Genomic DNA, 21,129 nt, shown 5'->3' with positions numbered 1-21,129 from the left:
CAGGGTTTCTCTGTGTATCCTTGGCTGCCCTAGACTTCCTTTGTGGACCAGGCTGGCCTCGAACTCACAGTGATCCGCCTGCCTCTGCCTCCCAAGTGCTGGGAGTAAAGGGGTGCGCCACCACGCCCGGCTTTCAAAATTTTAAATTCAAGATTTGTGTGTCTTCTTGCCTCACTGTCTATCATTCTGTCCCCAGTTTTCTATTCCCAGCACAGGGGCAATGGCTGCCCTTCTCTGGCAATCAATGGAAAACTTCCAGAATCAAGGCCAGGGAGGGGCATGACAAAGAAAAGGCTTGATCAGGAAGTTTTGGGTTCTCTTTCCACATCAAGGGGAGGGCAGCGGAGTGGAGTACCTAGCAAGAATTTGGGGTTGTTGTTGTTGTTGTTGTTTGTTTGTTTTTTGTCCTTCTCCTTAATTCAAGCTCTTCCCCTTCTCAGTTGCAGGATTCAGAAAGGACAAAATTCTCTGTCTTGTCTGATCAGCTAGAGCAAAACATGTGTGCTTCTAGCCACGGCCACAGGGTGGAGACATATGGCTGTCCAATCCCTCAGTTTTGGTCCAAAGTAGAATCAGCTCCATAAACCAAATCTGGGGATGGCCCAGTCACTTCAACGTCAAAAAAACCAAAGCAATGTTCTCTGTGGGCCATTTCTTTCCTTCCTTCCTTCCTTCCTTCCTTCCTTCCTTCCTTCCTTCCTTCCTTTCTTCCCTCCTTCCTCCCTCCCTCTCTCCCTCCCTTCCTTCTCTTGGACAAGGCCTACTACATAGTCTAGGCTGACTTTGAACTTGCCATCCTGCCCTAAGGCCATGGTTTGAAACTTTGGGTCCGTCATCCTCTGCTAGTCTTTTGGACAAATTGATGAGAACCAACTTGATATACTTTCCATCAGGCTGAGGAGCTCGCTGTGCCGGCAAAGGGCTTGGCTTACAAGCACAGGGAGCCCGTCTCTATCTGTAGAACCCACGTTTCAAAAACATACAAGAACAAAAAAGAACAAAAACTGGGCATTTTAGCACCCATTTGTAATGCCAGAACTGGGAAGATGAACAAGGGTAGATCCCTGCATCCCACACCAGGTGGCAGTGTAGGGTTTACACAGCTCTCTCTTGGCTTGTGCTCTGACTGCACAGCATCTTCAGAGTCAGTGGTGGAGACCGGTTTTCTGCGAACACTAGGGGAGCAAGGACAAAGAACAGTCGACTGAATTCTGTGGGAGACGTAGCATCTTGTGAGTTCTGTTTATTGTTGCTGGGGTGCAACCTCCAGGCCTTGCTATCTGCAAGTGTATGGAGGCTGAAAGAACGTCCCTCCAGTTTATAGCTGAGGAGTTGAAGGCCAGGCACCCTGTGACTTGCTCCATTTCAGATCCAAGATGGCTCTCAAGAAGGTCCAAGGGAAAGGCCTCTCCTGAATTGTAAAGGAAGAGAGGAGGGCTGGGGAGATTGCTCAGCAGCTGAGAGCACTGGCTGCTCTTCGGGGACCCAGGTTCCATTCCCAGCACCCACATATCAGTTTACAGCCATCTGCAACTCCAGTCCCAGATGATCCTATGCCCTCTTCTGGCCTCCCTGGCCACCAGGCACTCATGTGGTGGACAGACACACATGCAGGTAAAATACTCACCACTGAGTTGGTCCCACCCACCACACCCCCACTGAGCCTGGTCCGGGAAGTCCTGAATTTAGCTAAGAATTTAAAGTAAAGCCTGGGTGTGTAGCTCCTTGGTAGAATGCTTACCTAGCATAGCCATGCAGTGGACTATTATGGGATGGTACTGCCATACTTACATAAGAATGCAGAAGTGCTATCTGAGATTGTTGTGACATGAAAACATTCAGGGGCAGGAAGGGAAGCTGGGGACAGAAAGACTGGCATCCATGTGGTACGGGGGGTGCAGGGGATGCATGAACACGTGGATCACATCTATGTGCATCTGTGCTAAATGGCCTGGCACAGTCGTCACAAGCCACGTAACCACATCTAGTCAGCGACAGACCACATATGTGTGGCTGGACCTGAAAGAATGTCGTGAGATGAACACTTATCCCCCAGTGACGCCAGAGCTGCCTAACAGTGTCACACAAGTTTATCATTTGTGGATTTACAATGTGGTATAAACGCACCTACGGCCTTGCCTGGAATATACAACTAGAGCGTGTGTGGGGCTGAAGAAGTGCCCTCTGTTGTTAGGGTGTTTGCCTAGCATGCTCCAAGTCCTGGGTCTGGTCCCAACATTGAAAAAAACAAATCAACCAGTAAATCTGGTCAGGGTGGGTCATATGGAGGCAAAAGGATCAGAAGATCAAGGTTAGCCTTAGCTACATAGCACCTTTGAGGCTAGCCTGGGCTATGTGAGATGCTGTCTAAAATATATACACACATATACGTATACATATGCATATGTAAATGTATGTTTTACATGATTTTAAATTGGACTCTGGCTATTGAGACAAGGATACCATTGCAGCTCATTATTCTGTCAGTTGCAATTGGCCGGAAGCCTGGACCGACAGGAATACACCAAATCCCCTCTGTCTATTGATGTGATGAAATACCATGACTAAAAGCAACTTGAGGATGAAAGTTTATTTCAACTTACATTTCCACATCACAAACCGTCTCTGAGAGGAGTCACAGCAGGAACTCGGGGCGAGAGCCTGAAGGTAGGAGCCGGTGCAGAGGCCATGGTTACCAACTTGTTCCTCATGACTTGCTCAGCCTTTCTTTTATTTATTTATTTTTCCTTGTTTTTTCTAGACAGGGTCTCTCTGTGTAGCCTTTGCTGTCCTGGACTCACTCTGTAGACCAGGCTGGCCTCGAACTCACAGAGACCCGCCTGCCTCTGCCTCACAGGCACTGGAATTAAGGGCATGAGCCACCATGCCCGGCCCAGCCTGCTTTCCTATAGAACCCAGGACTAACAGCTTAGGCATGGCCCCACCCACAGTGAACTGAGCCCTCCGTCAATCATCAATCAAGAAAATGTACCCGGGCTTGCCCACAGCCCAGGTGGGAGCATTTTCTCTATTGAAGCTCCTTCTTCCCAAATGGTCTGGCTTGCGTCAAGTTGACATAAAGCCAGTCAGCACATCCTCCCTCTGCTGGGAGGGGAGTTAGGGCAGGGGTGGGGGTGGTGTCTCCACTAATATGATATGAAGATACTGTGTTGAGCTAAACTGAGCAGGTAACAAAAAGAACGGATTGCGTATGACAAGACTATAATATGGAACATGTGTGCCAAAGAGGACACAAGGGGCCACAGGGCAAGTGAGTAAAAGAAGATGCGTGTTTGACAGGAAGGAGAGGAAGGTTACATAAGCTGTGTTGACACAACAGTCCTCCTCCACCGCGAAGTCAGGGTGAAAGGTGTAGCCAGCATGGGGCTGAGCAGACAGCTTCTGGACAGAAGTCATGAAAGGGTGGCCTTGCAGCAAGGCTGTGGTTCTTTGTGCAAGGTCACCATGACTTTTGTGCAAGGCTACTGCAGTTTGGGCAGGGTCTTTGGTGACAGTTATTGTCATCAGATAAACATACGCGATGGTCCCTCTTCGTGGATGTCTCCACTTGAATGACTCCGTTAGGTCAGATAGTGAATTTTAACCCCTGGTGTGCAACAGGGCCAGGTAAGAACTTGAAGCGTGACAGTCCCAGGCCTAGGGATGTAATAATCCCAGCTACGAACGAAACTGAGGTAGGAGGATAGCAAGTTCAAGACCCGCCTGACTTACTGAGTGAGCTCAAGGTCAACCTGGGCAATTTAGCAAGACCCAGTCTCTAAGTAAGACAGTAAAGAGAGGGTTAGGGACAGCTGAGTGACAGGATGCCTGGCTAGCATTCTTGAAGCCCTGGATTCAGTCACCAGGTTCTCCTCCTCCTCCTTTTCTTCTTCTTCTTCTTCTTCTTCTTCTTCTTCTTCTTCTTCTTCTTCTTTTTCTTCTTCTTCTCCAGAACTGCTTTTATTTATTTACTTTATTTAACTTTTATTGATTTGTAGTAAACTTCACACTCATCTCTCTGTTCCTTCCTGCCTTCCCTACATCCTTGCAACCTCCCCCGCCCCAAAAGGAAAAAAAAAAGTCTCTGTGTGGAAGCTGTAGTGTGTCACAGTGTGTCACAGTGTGTCCCACAGTGTACCCTTTTGTCCACACATCTTTGCTTGCAAATGTTCATTGCAATGAGTCATTGGTCCGGTTGAAGGCTTCTGGCTTCTGCTACACTATCAATGCCTCACCAGGACTTGTTAGAGGAAAAAGGTGGGGATTAGGACATAGATTACTGGGGAGATGTGTTATCTCAAGAGTAGGTATATTGGGAGTTGGGCATGGCGGCACATGCCTTTAATCCCAGCATCCAGGAAGCAGAAGCAGAATTGGAGGCCAGCCTGATCTACAGAGCAAGTTCCACTGCTACACAAAACAAAACAAAACAACAACCTGTTTCTTTATTTTTTTAATTAGCCGCAGGGGTGGGGGTGGGGGGGTTGCGGGGGTATGTCAGAGGCCTGTAATCCCAGCACTCATGAGTTCGAGGCCAGCCTGGTCTACAAAGCAAGTCCATGACAGCCAAGGATACATAGAGAAACCCTGTCTCAGGGAGGGGAAAAGTCTGTTGGGCCGGTGAGATGGCTCAGTGGCTAAGGGCACTTGCTGCCAAGCTGACAACATTCACAGTGAAAGGAGAGAACTGACTTCTATCAAACTGTCCTTGGGTCTCCACAAACACACCTTGGTATATGAGCACACACACACAAGCACTCACATACACAAACAAATATAATTAATTTAAGAATGAGTACATCTGTTAAAAAATACCACTCAGGCTGGGTGGTGGTGGTGCACGCCTTTAATCCCAGCACTCGGGAGGCAGAGGCAGGCAGATCACTGTGAGTTCGAGGCCAGCCTGGTCTACAAAGTTAGTCCAGGACAGCCAAGGCTATGCAGAGAAACCCTGTCTCAAAAAACAAAACAAAAAACAACAAAAAAATGCCACTTGGTGTCCGCTCTGCATCCCTCTACCTATGTGAAGCCCCATCCTGTCTGTAGACCCTGCAGAGCCCACATCAGCAAGAAGGCTCTTGCCTATTGCAGCCTCCCAGACTTTAAAGTCCTATGTTAAATAAGCTTCTTTTTCCTCTAAATTTCCCAGGCTCCAGTATTTTGAACTTGGTCTTAGCCAAAAGGTCAAGAAGCAAGAGAAAGCAGACTAAGACCCCTGAACTCTGTTAGGGTTTGACATAAGTGACTCCATTCTGATCTGAGAAACTGTAGTTCACACACACACACACACACACACACACACACACACACACACACACAGTACTCCTCAAATGTTGGGAACACTGTCCTAGACAGGACAGGGCCACCACCACCTTGGAGGCACAGCAGCTGTAATTGCCGGCACCTGTGAAACTTTCAACCACCCCAAACAATCCCTCACCTGAGATCCCAGCCACTCCCTTCTGCATGCGCCCCTTCCTGCCACTTGCACAAAAATCTGTCCCATTTGTATAGGATGAGGTACTGGAATACATAGGAGAGGGAAAGTTAGCTGAAGTCGGGGCGGGGGGGGGGGGGGGGGTCCATATACAGGCTCTGATGGCCAGTGTGTGTGTGTGTGTGTGTGTGTGTGTGTGTGTGTGTGTGTGTGTGTGTGCTCGCGCATGCGCGCGCGCAGGCACACGTGTGAGAGTCAGAGGACGATCTCAGGTGTCAGTCCCCACCTTCCGCCTTGCTTGAGATGCGCTTGGCTATTCACTCCTGCACACCAGGCTAGCTGGCCTCCAAGTTTCGCCAGCCTGTTTCCACCAATGATTATTTGCAGGGGTGGGATGGGGGCTCATATTCCATGGTGTGGAGGTCAGAGGACAACTTGTAGTCAGTCAGTCCTCTCCTTGCGTCGTTTCCTGGGTTCCATGGGCCAAACTCAGGTCGCCAGACTTCTACAGCAAGCATGTCAGCTGACCACACACACAGCTTTTACGTGTGTTCTGGGGCCGGTGGGGGGCGGGGGGTGGGAATCAAACTCAGGTCCTCACACTTGTGGGAATCAGCTTCCTCCCAAGCCCTGATGGCCAGTCTTTAACCTAAATTCGGAGCTTCCAGCTCTCCTGTTCTTTAACAGGGAATTGTCTGTTACATCTGTTTACAGAGGAGGACTGCATCTGAAGAGGTGTTTGTTAGGATTCTGTTTGTCTGCCTACCTGTGATGTCACTGCTTACCTCCACACTCTGCCTGTCCTCTCTCTCTCTCTCTCTCTCTCTCTCTCTCTCTCTCTCCACGTGTGTCTTCAGAGACAGTTTCTGTATCTCCTTATTAAACTTCTTAAGTGGATCTGTTGCACGCTGTGATCCCATCCCTCTGTGCAGCTCCGCCGTTCACCTCTCACTTCCGCTGCTCACTTTTTAACAGTGGCTCCTTCCTTCCCTGTCCAGTTCTAAAGCAGGGAGCTGAGTGGAGAGGGCCCATGTCTCCCATGTCTACATCCCTGTGGGTCCCAGGCTCTGTCCTGCACGTCCCTGTGTCCAGCCTTCTGCCAGCCATGAAGCAGGTCTCTGAATGTTCCAAAACGAGTGGATGAGTTTATTAACGGCATGTACCCTCCCTTACAACCCGGCTACCCTAAATAGGTGGGAGAGGAGATTAAGGAGAACAAGAACAGAACCTTCTGGGTGTCAGTTCTGAGGGACAATTCCCCTGGCGTAACTCTCAGGAGTCTTGCAGATCATCTATGTTATGTTTAAAAATTAAAGGCAATAAGATAGATATAAGGTAATAAAGGTAAAATGTGTAAGGTAGTGAGGTATAATAAGTTACCAGATATATTATACAGCATTTATTCAGTATCAGGGAGAGAAGGAAAGGGGGAAAGAGGTACCTCAGAAAGAGACAGAGACAAAGACAGGAAGAGAAGGGAGAGAGCAGAAGTAGAGAGAGAAAGTAAGAGAGAGAGAAGGGGGTAGAGAGGGACCACGAGGAAGGTCTATTCTTTTATATGGCCCTAAGCAAGGCCACGCCCCTGTGGCAGGTAAGCAATGACATCACAGGTAGGAAAACAAGCAGAATGCTCACAATCCAACAGGAGAAGCGGCACCTTCTCTCTCGGGTTCCTTCCCCCCAACAATGCTGATGTACTGCCATGCAACAGACCTGCCCGAGTCGCAGGCCCCTGTCTTTTGTCTCGGCCTGTCACTTCCTCCTCTGAGTCTATCTCAGATGTTTATCAGTTTGTACAGACAAAGTCTCAGTGGGGTGCCATCCCAAGACTGTTTTCACCTTGGGCACAGACTAAGGCAAGATCACATTCTCTTCGCAGATGGTTGAATAAATAAGTAAATGGATAAATGAGTGGACGAGTGAATGGTTCAATGAATGAGTGAGTGGCTGAAGGGATGCTGCCCGCAGGCGCTGGGAGAGGAGACGGGGAGAAGGAGGAGAAAGTGAAGGAAGAGACGGGTCCCCAGGAGAAAACTGCCTCTGGCTGGGCACTTGGTACCTGGGCCCTCCCGCAATGAGGGATTCACACCAGGAAGCAGGACTCCACTTTCCCTGCTCATCCCTCTTCGTTGGCAGTCTAGGTTAGTCACAAATACTAAACCTTTGTGCCTGGGCTGTCTGGGCCCAGCATGTTATTTTTGGCCACACCCCTTAAGGCTCTTGAGTCTTTCAAGTGGAAAGAGCCATTGGTAGGTTTGAGGCTGAGGCCTGGGATGAGAGCTGAGAGCACACTAGTGCTCTGTGAGCTTAACACACACACACACACACACACACACACACACACACACACACACACACACAAAGAAGCAACATCCATCTATGTATATGTCTCCCCTTTTGGGTGTCAGACGTTAAGACAATAAGAGAGGGAAGTACCTGGGATGACTCATGGGTGTGCATACCACAAGCACATGTGGAGGATGGGTGCATAAACTGAAGTCTGAAAAATTCAGGCTGAGGGGGAAAACTCAAGCAGGATGCCCTTCCTGCCATGATGATAATGGACTAAACCTCAGAACTGTAAGCCAGCCCCAGTGAAATGCTTTCCTTTATAAGAGTTACCATAATCATGGTCTCTTCACAACCATAGAACATTGACTAAGACAGTCATCCTTGGCTACACAGCAAGTTCAAGGCTATCCTGGGCTATAAAGGATCCTGTCTCAACTGGGTACAGTGGCACACGCCTGTAATCCCAGCACTTGGGAGGCAGAGGCAGGCAGATCTCTGTGAGTTCAAGGCCAGCCTGGTTTACAAAGCAAGTCGAGGATAGCCAGGAATACAAGAGAAACCCTGTCTTAAAAAAAAAAAATCCAAAGAAGTCACAAATAGTCATCATCCTTCCATGCTTTGGAGACAACGTACCCTTTAAGTTGCTTCTGGTGTAATGTTAAGGGTTATAAGAAAAATCATGGCCTGGAGACATGGCTCAGGGGTTAAGAGCACTGTCTGCTCTTCCAGAGGCCCTGAGTTCAATTCCCACAACCACAAGTCGGCTCATAACCATCGATAATGTGATCTGGCGCCCTCTTCTGGCCTGCAGGTGTACACGCAGACAGAGCATCATATACATTAAATAAATAAATAAATCTTTTAAAAAGAAAAGGAAAAATCACTTGGGCAGATACTATTTTCAAGCCATTGGTGGTGGCTGCTGCAGGTTGGTAACAATCACCTTTGGATTCAATTTTAAAATCACTCCAGTAAGAAAAGATTGTCGTGTGTTCCATCCAGAGAACAGTAGTTACAACTTAATCTCTCTAACCTGGTGTTGACACACCCTTCCCAAGCCCTTGTGCCCCAAAGATTCCTCTGACTTCAAAGCTGGGCTTTAATATGGGGCTATATGTATGTAGCAGACATCCTTGAAACCATTTCTTTTCCCTTTAAAAAGGCATTATAAACTTTATTTCATCTTTTACCTAAGAGTCCAGAGGAATTTGCCCACAGCCCGGGGCCAGGCTCCTGCCTTCTGAGCTTCGGTTTCTCTCTCTGTGAGATGGAGCTGATGTTTAAAGGCCCTGTGACTCCCCTCCCTTTGTACTCTCATGACTCTGTTGATTCTCCACTTTCTCAGCGACCACAGATGTTCCTGCTGGCCTGACACGGCAAAGCTAACCCAAGTGGTGACATTCTAGATGGATCACGTCACCTCCCAAAGCCCCAAGGGATGCAGCTGATACATCTTCCACACTCAGAGGCAGAACAAAATGACAGAAGAGAGAGCCAGTGGGATGAGCCTCTGTTCCCACGAAGCCTTGGCTCCTGCTCATCTTTAGTAAAACCAGCGAGGCGCAGGACACTGAGGGCAGCACCCTGCAGGGATCTTGGGAACCTGGTCGTCACCACTGAGGGGATCGAGCGACAAGGAGTCACAGGTGAGGGTCAACAGGACCTTCTTGGGGCTTCCGGACCTCGCTGTACTCTGCTTCTTGGCCCTGATGCAGCCGTGCGGAATCCCCATTGGCACGAGAATCCTGCCCCTGTGAGTCGAACGCCACCGATGTATAGTGAAGCTCTTCCTGGGGGAATGCCTGTACAGAGAGACCCCAGACTCAGGCCAAGGAGGGAAAGGCCACACACACTCCTCAACTGCCCAGAACTGGGCTCACTGGCCCACCTGGTCAAGCCACAGTGGGAAGTCCCCATGCTGGGCATATCATGGCCAGCAGAGTTAGCCACAGTGGTTCTAAGGTTTACTGGCTATGCTTGGTCACAGGCTGACTTGTCCCAGGAAGAAAGGAAGGTAGCTTCCAACCCACTTAACAGTCATTAGCTATCAGGTCTACTAGGTAATGTCAAGCTGTTGCTGGTCCCATAGCTGGGAAGACATGAGAAGATGTCACATGGTAAGGAATGGGCCTTTCAGACATATGACCAGGCACCACCTGAATAAACTATAGACAGCTGCTGAAAATGAGGATGCTGGGTTCCTTGCCCACAACTCATCCTCAAAAGACACTGACATGGGGTTGGAGAGATGGCCCAGCTGTTAAAAGAGCATTGGCTCCTCTTCCAGAGAACCTGGCTCAATTTCCAGCACCTGCATGGTAGCTCATAGCTGTCTGTAACTACAGTTCCAGAGGATCTGACTCTCTCACATGGACATACAGGCAGGAAAAACACCAATGCACATAAAAATAAGTGAGTCTTAAAAAAAAAAAAAAGACACTGGCACAGTGAAGGGAAGTCATAGCTTTGGGTGATCCAGGATGGATGTGGAAGAGAATCTCTCATCATTCACCCCAGTGGAGCAGGATCAGCAGTCTGGGTTGAATGGGGCCAGAGTGCACACAGTCAGGTAGATGAGTCACTTTTTCAGAGCAGTCTATGTCACCCATCTCCTGCCACCAAACTATGGTATCCTTTGGTGTACCCAAAAAGGATACAGTGGGTTCTGAGCTTGGGGAGAGAGAAAGGAGTCTCCCCCCCAGAAAGCCTTTGATGTCTATAACTTTCTCAGCTCCTGTTTGACCCTCCCTGTAACATGGTGGGTCACACCCAGGGAGGCTGCCTGCCCCATCCTCCTGTTAGAAGGTAACTGAGCCTAAGGCTTGACCATGCCTCTAAAGCAGAATTGATATCAAAGAGTTGGGGGGAACCAACAGAAGGAGAAATTACGAGTTTGGATTTATTGACTGTCAAGACCATAGATACTGGTCACTCCTGTTCTCTTTCCTGTTCCTATTCCTAGCTATGATGACACCTGACTCTTCTAAGGGCCCCAACTCTCGCTGAGTCTCTCCCTGCCCCATCTTCTATATAGCTGTCTGAGCCAGCACCCCATTCCCCCTCTGCCCATCCCCATCCCTAGGTGGTACCCTTGCACGGCCCAGGACCCTCGTGCCAAGGGAGCCAGGCTCTCCAACTTACCACTGTGCTGTATTCCACCTCTACATGACTGGGAAGCACCGGCTCTTCCCTCAGGGGCCATGAGTGCAGCTGCAGATTCACATACTGGGTCTCACTCTGCTCAGCAGCCTGCAGAAGGTCACGAAGTGACCACCACACACACCCCCCTTGCCCTCCTTCTCTAAAGACACATCCCTCCCACTACGCTCTGGGTACCAGCCATGGCATTCTCACTCTTCCTCCACCCTCTCCCTGTGCCCTCTAGGAGCTGTCCTTCGTCCAAGTCCACTGTTCTGGCCAGAGGGGAAGAGAATGGACAGAACTTGGGACAAGAGTTGGTGACAAGATCTCGAGGCACCATTCTTCCTGCTCTGGAATAATTCCATCTACCTGTAGTAGACCCATCTGTTCCACCAACCCAAGGACTCCCCCACAGCCTCCTCTTTCCCCTCTCCACCCAGCCTCCCTGGCTCACCTCCTGCTGTAGCTCCCTTACCTGCCTGAGGTTCTGGGACAGCTCTGGGTGCATATCAGCTAGCAACAGAAAAAAAAAAAAAGGAGGAGGTGAAACTGCAGACAAAAGAGAGCAGGGGAGGAGGGGTGTACTACACTCTATCTGAGAAAGGCTTTCTCTGGAGACCAGCCATAGGTCTGGGATTTCTAGAACATTCGATGGTTGTGGAAAATGTTAAGTGCAAAATTACAGGTTTAAACGGGATGAAGATTTAGTTAGTTTGTTTGTTTTGTTTTCTGAGACAGGGTCTTGCTATGTTGCCCAGGCTGCTCTTAAACTCTGCTAATCCTCCTGCATTAGCCTCCCAAGTGCTGTGTGTACAGGGATGAGTCACCTTGGCTGGTTACGAAACAAGATCTTTAGGAAACCACATCTAGGGCTGTAGAGATGGCTCAGCAGTTAAGAGCACTGGCTGCTCTCCCAGGGGACCGGAGTTTGGTTTTCAGCACCCACGTCACTCAGCTGACAACTGCCTGTAACTTAAGCTCCAAGGGATCTGACCTACACACACACACACTACACACTACACACACACACTACACACTACACACACACACACACACACACACACTACACACTACACACACACACACACACACACACACACACACACATACAACACCCTTCATACATATTATACACATAATTAAAACATGGGGAAAGAATTTAAAGGAATCACATAGGCATAATAAAAGCCTGGAAGGAACTCGCACACCTCTAGTACAGTGGGTCGTTTTCTGGGTGTAACAGTCCTGCCTGTCCTGGAACTCATTCTGTAGACCAGGCTGGCCTTGAACTCGGAGATCCTGCTGCCTCTGCCTCTCAAGTGCTGGGATTAAAGGCTTGAGCCACCACTGCCTGGCTTGTTTTGTTCTTTGAGACTGTCTTCCCTGTGTAGTCTTGTGCTACCTTGAACTCTCTGCAGTCCTGTTGCCTCTCCTTCCCAAGCACTGGGATTTCATGAACCTACACACCCCGTCTCTCATATCTTTCTTTTTTTTTCTTTTTTTTCTTTTTTTTCTTTTTTTTCTTTTTCTTTTTTTTTTTTTTTTGGTTTTTTGAGACAGGGTTTCTCTGTGTAGCCTTGGCTGTCCTGGACTTGCTTTATAGACCAGGCTGGCCTCGAACTCACAGCAATCCTCCTGCCTCTGCCTCCCAAGTGCTGGGATTAAAGGCGTGCGCCACCACGCCCGGCTTCTCATATCTTTCTTAAAGAGGAAGCTATTTGCGGGGCCCGCAGTGTTTCTAGGTGAAAGGGCATCACAGACCGGAGTTGTCCAGGCTGGGAAAGTCCCATGTGGTTAATGTCAGCCATGTGGGGGCTGTGGCTCAGGAAGGTGGAGGGTGGGGGAGGGGAAGGGAGGGGGAGAAGGGGTTAAGGGCTGGGAGGGGAGAAGGTGAGGAGGCTGAGGTTCCTCCCGTGTGACCAAAAGTCACAAGAAGCAGGAAGGAGCAAGCGGGGCTGGGCACACCATGAAGGCCTAACAGCTCTGCAGGGACAGTCTCTTGAGGCCATCGATGGTTTTACAAGGAAGAAGACACTGTCTTAAGGAGCAGCCACTCAGGCCTCAGGAGAAAGGCCTCTAGGGAGCTATCTACAGGGGTCTGTAATCACTACACTCAGGGACTCCTCTGGGGCCCCACCCTCTAGGGTCACCTGGCGTTCGTGCCCCAAGGGTGTGTGGCTTAATGCCTTGTTGGAAGGCTGTGTGGCCAGACAGGAAGACACAGGGAATTAACTCACCTTTGACCAGACGCTTCTGGAACATCCTCCAGGCCAGCAGAGAGGTCCCCACCAACAGAAACAGCAGAAGAGCTAACAGGGACAGCAGCACTGGGAGGCTTCATGGGGAGGGAGGGGAAAAAGGGTGGGGGGAGGAATTGATTCAGAGCTGGGAATCAAACCTAGGGCCTGTGCACACTAGGCAAGTGCTCAGCACAGCCCCTGGGTCCATCACCAGGCCCTCACTTTCAAAACAAATATGTAAAGTCAAATGTTTTCTTTTCTTATCTTTTTTTTTTTTTTTTTTTTTAGTTTTTCGAGACAGGTTTCTCTGTGTAGCCTTGGCTGTCCTACACTCACTTTGTAGACCAGGCTGGCCTCGAACTCACAGCGATCCACCTGCCTCTGCCTCCCGAGTGCTGGGATTAAAGGCCTGCGCCACCACGCCCGGCAAGTCAAATGTTTTCAAAAAGGGATCTGTGAGATGACTCAGTGGATAAAAGAGCTTGCCATGCAAGCCTGAGGTCATGGGTTCAAACCCCAGAACCCATAGTAGAAGGAGGGAACTGACTCCTGAAAGTTGTGCACACATGTACACTCACTCACACACAATGGTAACCTTTACAATTTATGAAACTTGGAATGATGACCCACAACTTCAATCCTAGTGCTCAGGAAGCAGGGTTAGGTGTATCTTTGTGAGTTCAAGACTAGCCTTGTCTACACAGTGAGCTCCAGGCTAGCCAAGGCTATGTAGTAAGACATTGTCTCAAAATAAATAAATACATGGATGAATAAATAAATAAACAAATAAATTTATTTTATAAAGGTCAACAGCATAATAGCTTCTATACCTAAAAATATTCCCCCTCACACACACACAGATACTCACACAGACACAGAGAGAAACACACACACATACACACACAGAGAGACACATACACACACAGATACTCACATGACATAGATACACACACATACACAGAGACACACACACAGATACTCCACAGTCATAAAGATACATACATACACAGACACACACATACACACACAGATACTCACACAGACATAGACATACAGACACAGAACACACACATACACACACACACTCACACATGCGCACACACACATGCTTTCAGGCCCAACAAAGCAGGGCTCTGCCGTCTGTGAATGCCTGCAGGTGAACCTCAGAAAGCTTAGGTCCCGCATTTTGGCATGTCTGGCAGCCACATCATGGCTCTAGGTTGGCAGAAAACTTGTGGGAAGGTTTCCAGGTGTGGGGCGGTGGGGAGTGGACAGGCCTTGGTCCGTGGATGCTGGGAGAGAGGACATATGTGTCCCAGGATACCTTTGAATGTGGCCAACACATTTGTAGACCCCCACATCATGTCACAATGCCCAACGGTTGGACACCTAACGTTGGATTGCCTAATGCTGGGGAATTTGCTAAGAGGAGCACCTTTGTTGTTTGTGAATGACTTTGGTGTGGCACTTATAGGTGTGTTCAGGCTTCAGTTTCAGGACTGCATGCATTTGGCCCTACATAGCTATAAATGCAGCCCAACACCAAATTGTAAATTTACTTAAAATATGGTAAGGTCTCTGGAGTGCATGGCTTTTTGCTTTGTTGTGTGTTTTTGCTGATGTACTTTGTAACTTGATTGCATGGCTCTCGAGTGTGAACTGGTTTGTTTGTTTTTTGTTGTTGTTGTTTGTTTGTTTGAGACAGGCTTTCTCTGTGTAGCCTTGGCTGCCCCAGGCTCTCTTTGTAGACCAGGCTGGCCTCGAACTCACAGGGATCCACCTGCCTCTGCCTCCTTGAGTGCTGGCATAACAGGCGTGTGCCACCACACCAGGCAAGTCTCAACATTTACAGCTAAAAGTTATGAGTACCCTAGGAGGCCAGAGCCCTTAACCTACAGGACCCACCCAGCCTTACTCCAGTCAGTTCCAGGATTCATCTGCACTGCCCAGCGGGGTCAGAAGGAGAGTCTGAACGCTGGAAATGGTTGCTGACCGCATGCGATTTTCTTGGGAGAGTCTGTAGACATTCTCAGATTCTCTATGGAGTTGGTAACTCCCCCAACTTATAGAAGGGGGAACGCCAGAGTTTGGAGTCGTGTAAGCTTGCGCCTAGCCCTGCATTTTCTATAATAGCTACATGGCTAGGTAGATGGCTGAGCCCTCTGAGCCTTCGTTTACTCATCTGGAAAACAGCATGGGATGACGGTTTGGGTGAGAACGGCCCCCATAGGCTCATATATTTGTATACCTGGTCCCCAGTTGGTAGAACTATTTGGAAAAGACTAGGAGGTGTGACTTTTTAATGGAGGAAGTGTGTCACTGGGGTGTGGGCTTTGAAGTTCCCGGTTAGCTCTCTCTGTCTTATGGTTGTTTCTCAAGTAGTAAGCTCTCAGCTACTGCTCCAGAGCCAAGTTTGCCTGCCTGCTGCCACGTTCCCGTCGTGACAGCCTTGGACTCTGACTCTCTGAAGCCCCAAATAAACGCTTTCTATTATTATAAGTTGACTTGGCCATGGTGTTTGTTTGTTTTTTTATTACAGCCGTAGAAAAAGGAGTAAGGCATGTGGTAAAATGAAGATCATCGCAAGGTACGAAACAGAACATTCTGTGAACATCACAGCCATATCCCTGACAGGATGTTGCTAGCCCCTTTCATTCTGTGAGGCACAGAGACACATGCCTGACAGGAGGCCACCAGCCCTTTGCATTCTCTTCTCCTTCCATCACACCCTGGGTCCTCCTCAACCTGAACTCCCCTGTCTTCAGCACAGGCATGCCCAGTGTGGCAGTGACCTATGACCTCGTACCTTGACTAGAGCCAAGGGCACAAGAGGTTCTAGCCAGCAGGGTATGACAATGCCACATGAGCACAAAGCCTAGTTAAACTTCTCTGAGGAGAAGGTCCACCTTCAAGGTGCCTTGTCCCCCAAGCCTTCATGATTCTGGTTGCTCTTTTCCTAAGGGGACAACATGGCCGGGGTGGCCACCTCCAGGTCAGGGACCAGGGCCCCTCACCTTAAGCCTCTCACCTGAAGCCTTGGCCCCGATCATACACATGATGGCCCTCCGTGATGGATCCTGGGGTGGTACCTTCTGTAGCCAGGCTGGTGGGCACCTTAGGCGTCCCTGGCATTGGTCCTGGAGATGAAACTACAGATCACATCTAGTTAATCTCCTCAGATTCTGCCACTGGCCAGGGGCTTCCTGCCTGCCTGCTTACCTGCATTCCTTCCTCCCTCCTTCCCTTCCTTCCTCCCTCCCTCCCTCCCTCCCTCCCTTCCTTCCTCCCTTTTCTTTTTTTTTTTTTTTTTTGAGACAGGATCTCAATATGGAGCTTACAGCCTTGGCTGTCCTGAACATGTGATCCTCCTGCCTCTGCCTCCTGAGTGCTAAGGTCACAGGCACTCACCACGCTGACCAGCTGCCAATGGGTTGGTTTTGGAGCTGAGTTCACACCAAAGGAAGAATCAGGATGTGAGAACCTCCTAAACCAGCTGATCATTTGCGCATATGACACAACTACCACCCCCAACCTACCTGAGTCAAAACCACACACCAGGTCTTCCCTCCTCCAGCCTCAGTCACGTGCTGTCAGAGGCAGCTAACTGCAAAGCTGGCTTGTCACTAGTGAAAGCTCCCTCTGAACACAGCACTGTCTGTCCCTACTGACCCTCTGCTCAGCCCCCAACACACCCTCGAACTATGGTTTTCATGGACCACCCCACAGGATGCTGAGCTCTGTCCTGGCCACACCCTGCTCTCTCTGCCTCCTGTCCCCTGATGGACCAACAAGATGCAGCTACTCCAGGATGCCTCCCTGACTGTCACGCTGTCCCTGCCTGTCCCTCACCACATACAATGTACTCACAGACTCTTAACTGATTCCTGCTTGGAAACTCCTGCCACTTGCAGCTGTCTTGGTCTTTCGTGTTCATTAGGGGGACTTACCTGGCACCACAGACAGCACAACCCTGAAGTATTTATCGAACGGCAAGGGATCGCTGATGCTAAACCGAATATCCACCGCACACAGGTAGGTGCCTGCATCCTCCATGGTGAGGTTCTCCAAGGTCACTGTGAAGGTGAGGTTGTCTGGATGGTCCATGATGGACATCCGGCCATTCCTAGCTTCTTTTGACCTTCTGGTCGTGACACCTGTGCTACATAGTCGTGGCACTGGTGACTCTCTGCACCAGTATTTGTCATTAGTCTTGAATTCCTCCTCATACTGACACTTCACACTCAGGGATTCCCCGACAGTGCCTGTCACGGTGCTGGGGCCACGCAGAGGGACACAGCCTAGAAAACACAAAACTCAATTCTGTACCCTCACATCTGGATGGCATGTAGGTCCTTCAAAAGTTCCTCCCTTCATCCCATCCCATCAGCCAATCGCCCTTCAGCACCCTTCCCTCCTGCCCTGCCCCTTCCCTCACCTGACTCTTTCCAGTCCCTCCCACCCACCAGGGCCTCAAGTTTTCAAAGAGGCCAGCTCTGGGCATCTCAGGACCTCAGAGAACAGCCACACCCCCATGTGTCACCACCACAGGAGTTTGAGCCAGAGCAGAAGAGGGTGGCCAGCTGTATGCCCAGCTCCCTCAATGCCCTCATGACCCTGTGACCAGGAAGGAGTTGAGGGAAGGAAAGGGACATGGGAGGGTTTGCTCTCTCAACCTAGGTTTAGCTCGCTGATTTTGCTGTCCCGTTTTTTAAGGTTTATTTACTATATCTGTGGGTTTGTATGTACCTGTGTGAGCTAATGTGCACCACACACATGCATGCAGGAGCGCCTGGAGGCCAGAAGAGGGCGTGAGAAGCCTGAAACCAGAGTTATAGGTGGTTGTGATCCACTATGTGGCTTCTGGAAACCAAACCCAGGACCTCTGAAAGAGCAGTAAGTGCCCTCGACACTGAGCCATCCTCACGGATTTTACTTTTATCTGTAATTGTGTGTGTGTTTGTGAGTAACTATATGCACAGGAGCACGGTGCATGCAGGGACTAGAAGGAGGCATCAAGTCCCCGCACGCCCAGCTCTGGGGTTACACATACACACCAAACCCAATGGTCACGTGGGTGCTGGGTTTCCAAACTGAGGTGCTCGCTTTCTCCACTCAGCCTTCTCCTGAGTCCTGACTTAAGTAAACACCAGTTCCCAGCCCTCCAGTGCCCTCCTGGCCTTCACAGATGCTTCCCCCTGCATCACCCCCAACCTCTGAGTAGATGGCTGGCTTTCCAACTTTCTACCTCTGCCCTTAGCTTGGTATGTTCAAATCCCCTTAAATCCCAAAGGAAAATAAAGAAGAAAACCTAAACAAAGGAAAAGTAGCCAAGACAATCTTCAAACCCCTGTAAATAGGTGTATAACCACAGATGAAGTCAGTGATGCTTTAAAAACAAAACAAAATGGCCAATGTAGACCAAGAACAGATTTTGTTTTGTTTTGTTTTTCAAGACAAGGTTTCTCTATGTTATCTTGGCTGTCCTGGACTCACTTTGTAGAGTGATACTTACAGTAATCCACCTGCCTCTGCCTCCTGAGTGCTGGGATTAAAGGCGTGCGTACAAAGAGTTTTTGAGACAGGTTTTTCTATATAACCCCAGGCTGGCCTGAAACTCACTATGTAGACCAGGCTGGCTTTAAACTCACAGAGGTCGGCCTGCCTCTATATCCAGAGTGCTGGGATTCGAGATTTTTTTTTTCCTTTCAGGTTATAGACATTGGTAGGTTACATTTGCCTGTGTGGATGACGTCACACCCATGCACACAGAGGCAAGCCTGATGGATTCAATGGTTATTTTAGTTAGTTAGTTAGTTAGTTAGTTAGTTAGTTAGTTAGTTTTTCAAGAAAAGGTTTCTCTGTGTAGCCTTGGCTGTCCTGGACTTGCTTTGTAGACCAGGCTGGCCTTTAACTCACAGTGATCCACCTGCCTCTGCCTCCCAAATGCTGGGATTAAAGTCATGTGCCACCACGCCCAGCTCAATGGTTATTTTAAAAATACAAATATAAACAGTACACCAGGCATGGTGGCATACTCAGGAGGCAGAGGCAGAGGCAGGCAGAGCTCTGTGAGTTCAGGGCCAGCCTTTTCTACAAAGAGAGTTCTAGGACAGCCAGGGCTATTATACAGAGAAACCCTAAATAAATAAATAAATAAATAAATAAATAAATAAAAATAGTACAAAGCTGGAGGGAGGGATGGGGATCAGATATGGTCAAACTTCATTGTTCGCATATATCAACATTTCAAAGAATAAAAAAAAATTTTTAAAGCAGTTTGTGGGATGTGGTGGTACACACCTCTAATCCCAGCACTTTGGAAGCAGAGAAAGGCAGTCTGTGAGTTCATGGCCAGCCTAGCCCACATAAATGAGGTCCAGGGCTACTCAGTGAGACCCTGCACAGCCCCCCAGATCTTTAAAGAAAAAAAAAAGATTAGCTATTCCAGGTGGTGCACACCTTTAATCCTAACTTGGGAAGCAGAGGCAGGCAGATCTCTGAGCTTGAGGGCAGCCTAGTCTACAGAGCAAGTTTCAGGACAGTCAGGTCTGCACAAAAAGACCCTATCTTGAAAAACCAAAAAGAAGGGGCTGGAGAGGTGGCTCAGAGGTTAAAAGCACTGACTGCTCCTTCAGGGGTCCTGAGTTCAATTCCCAGCAACTACCTGGTGGCTCATAACCATCCATACTGGGATCTCATGCCCTCTCCTGGCCTGCAGGTGTACATGCAGACAGAGCATTGTATACATAATAATAAATAGATAAATCTTTAAAAAAGAAAGAAAGAAAAAGAGAAACAAAAAAGAAAAGGAGACAGACAGACAGACAGACTAAATCTCTTCAGGTCCCTTGCCACCAACATGTGCTTCTCAGGGTCGCAGTACGTCCACTGTCCACTCACTGGTACCACCCGTGCTGCCCTCTTTTGTCCTACTCTAACCCACCCAAAATTCCTCTCGGCACCCCTTCCTGGACAGCCACCCGCCCTCACTGTGTGACTTGTCCCTTGTCCTGACAGCTGGATGAAGTGCCAGATCCCAGTCCATTTCCCCAAGCAATGTGGACCCTCAGTCATCCGTCTCACATGGCAGAGGCAGCTGCCACACTCTGTGTGCACAGAGGAATTCCAGTCACAGAGCCTTTCATGGCATCTCCTTGAGAGCTCCCGCCCTCCTGGCCAGACAGCCTCCTCACCTGGAAGACAGAAGAGCAGCACCAGCAACAGGGTGGGCAGCCACGCAGCCGAGGCCAGTTGGGTCATTTCTCCCACACATGGGTCATCCGTAGCCAGGCCACGGCTGGACCCTCCAGGGTTCAGCCTCTCATAGGGAACAATCCGTCTCTGAGGCGCCCACTTCTGCTTTTCTTAGTGTGTAACTGTTTTGTTTCCGACTTTTCTTAGTTCTGTTCTTGGAGGTACTGAGAAAGTGAAAGAATTTGAAGGAGCCAAGGGCAGCTGAGGAAGCCTGGGTGAGGCACAGATCTCATGACCGCCAGGGTGAGACCTGTAGCTCTCAGGCCTGCTGGTCCTTGCTCACTTTTGGCTCAGGGTGCAGGGCTAGGCTTCTTTCTGATTGGTGCCCAGTCACTCCTCGTTTCCTTGTGGGGAGGACAGCAGCCTTGTGAGGAGGAAGCTTTCAAGCCTGCTGCCCCTGCTGGGGTGGTGCCCACTGTGAGGCCTTCCATAGAGCTCTGCTCCCATGAACCCCAGCTCTAGACCCTGAAAAGTTCCTGAAGGGTGCCTGGTTTTGGAAATGTGTCCTCCATTTAACTAAGGCTCTCCAGGCTGTGACCTTCTTTCTTGTGTGGCTCCACTAAACCAGAACAGGGACCCAGACACCTGCAGGTGCCCTCCATCCCTTGTCCACCGAGACCCACACATGTACACACACATCTCCTGTGCACCCTTCCAGTTCACACGGAATGGCAGGAAAGCCCAGGAAATTCAGACCTTAGGAGCCGGGCGTGGTAGCACATGCTTTTAATCCCAGCACTCAGGAGGCAGAGGCTGGTGTATTGC

General features: G+C 49.4%; 1 protein-coding gene across 2 annotated transcripts; it reads right to left on the bottom strand.

Moving 5' to 3' along the window:
* Positions 1-8,871: 8,871 nt before the first annotated feature.
* On the bottom strand, positions 8,872-20,660 carry CD300A (CD300a molecule). Of its 2 annotated transcripts, XM_084750572.1 has the most exons (8): positions 20,304-20,660; positions 17,058-17,408; positions 16,449-16,553; positions 16,139-16,259; positions 13,108-13,205; positions 11,346-11,383; positions 10,871-10,978; positions 8,872-9,531 (listed from the first exon to the last, which is right to left on the bottom strand). In XM_084750572.1, the coding sequence occupies exons 1-8, from the start codon at positions 20,368-20,370 to the stop codon at positions 9,370-9,372; spliced, it is 1,050 nt and encodes a 349-aa protein (XP_084606698.1). In that variant the 5' UTR covers positions 20,371-20,660; the 3' UTR covers positions 8,872-9,369. The 2 variants fall into 2 exon arrangements, with proteins under 2 accessions (XP_084606698.1, XP_084606699.1); XM_084750573.1 differs by lacking the exon at positions 16,449-16,553 and having other exon boundaries at positions 20,304-20,656.
* Positions 20,661-21,129: the final 469 nt, after the last annotated feature.

Source organism: Acomys minous (genome assembly GCF_964271855.1).
Source record: "Acomys minous genome assembly, chromosome: 12".
NCBI classification, from domain to species: Eukaryota; Metazoa; Chordata; class Mammalia; order Rodentia; family Muridae; genus Acomys; species Acomys minous.
This window is presented reverse-complemented; position numbering and strand designations above follow the sequence as displayed.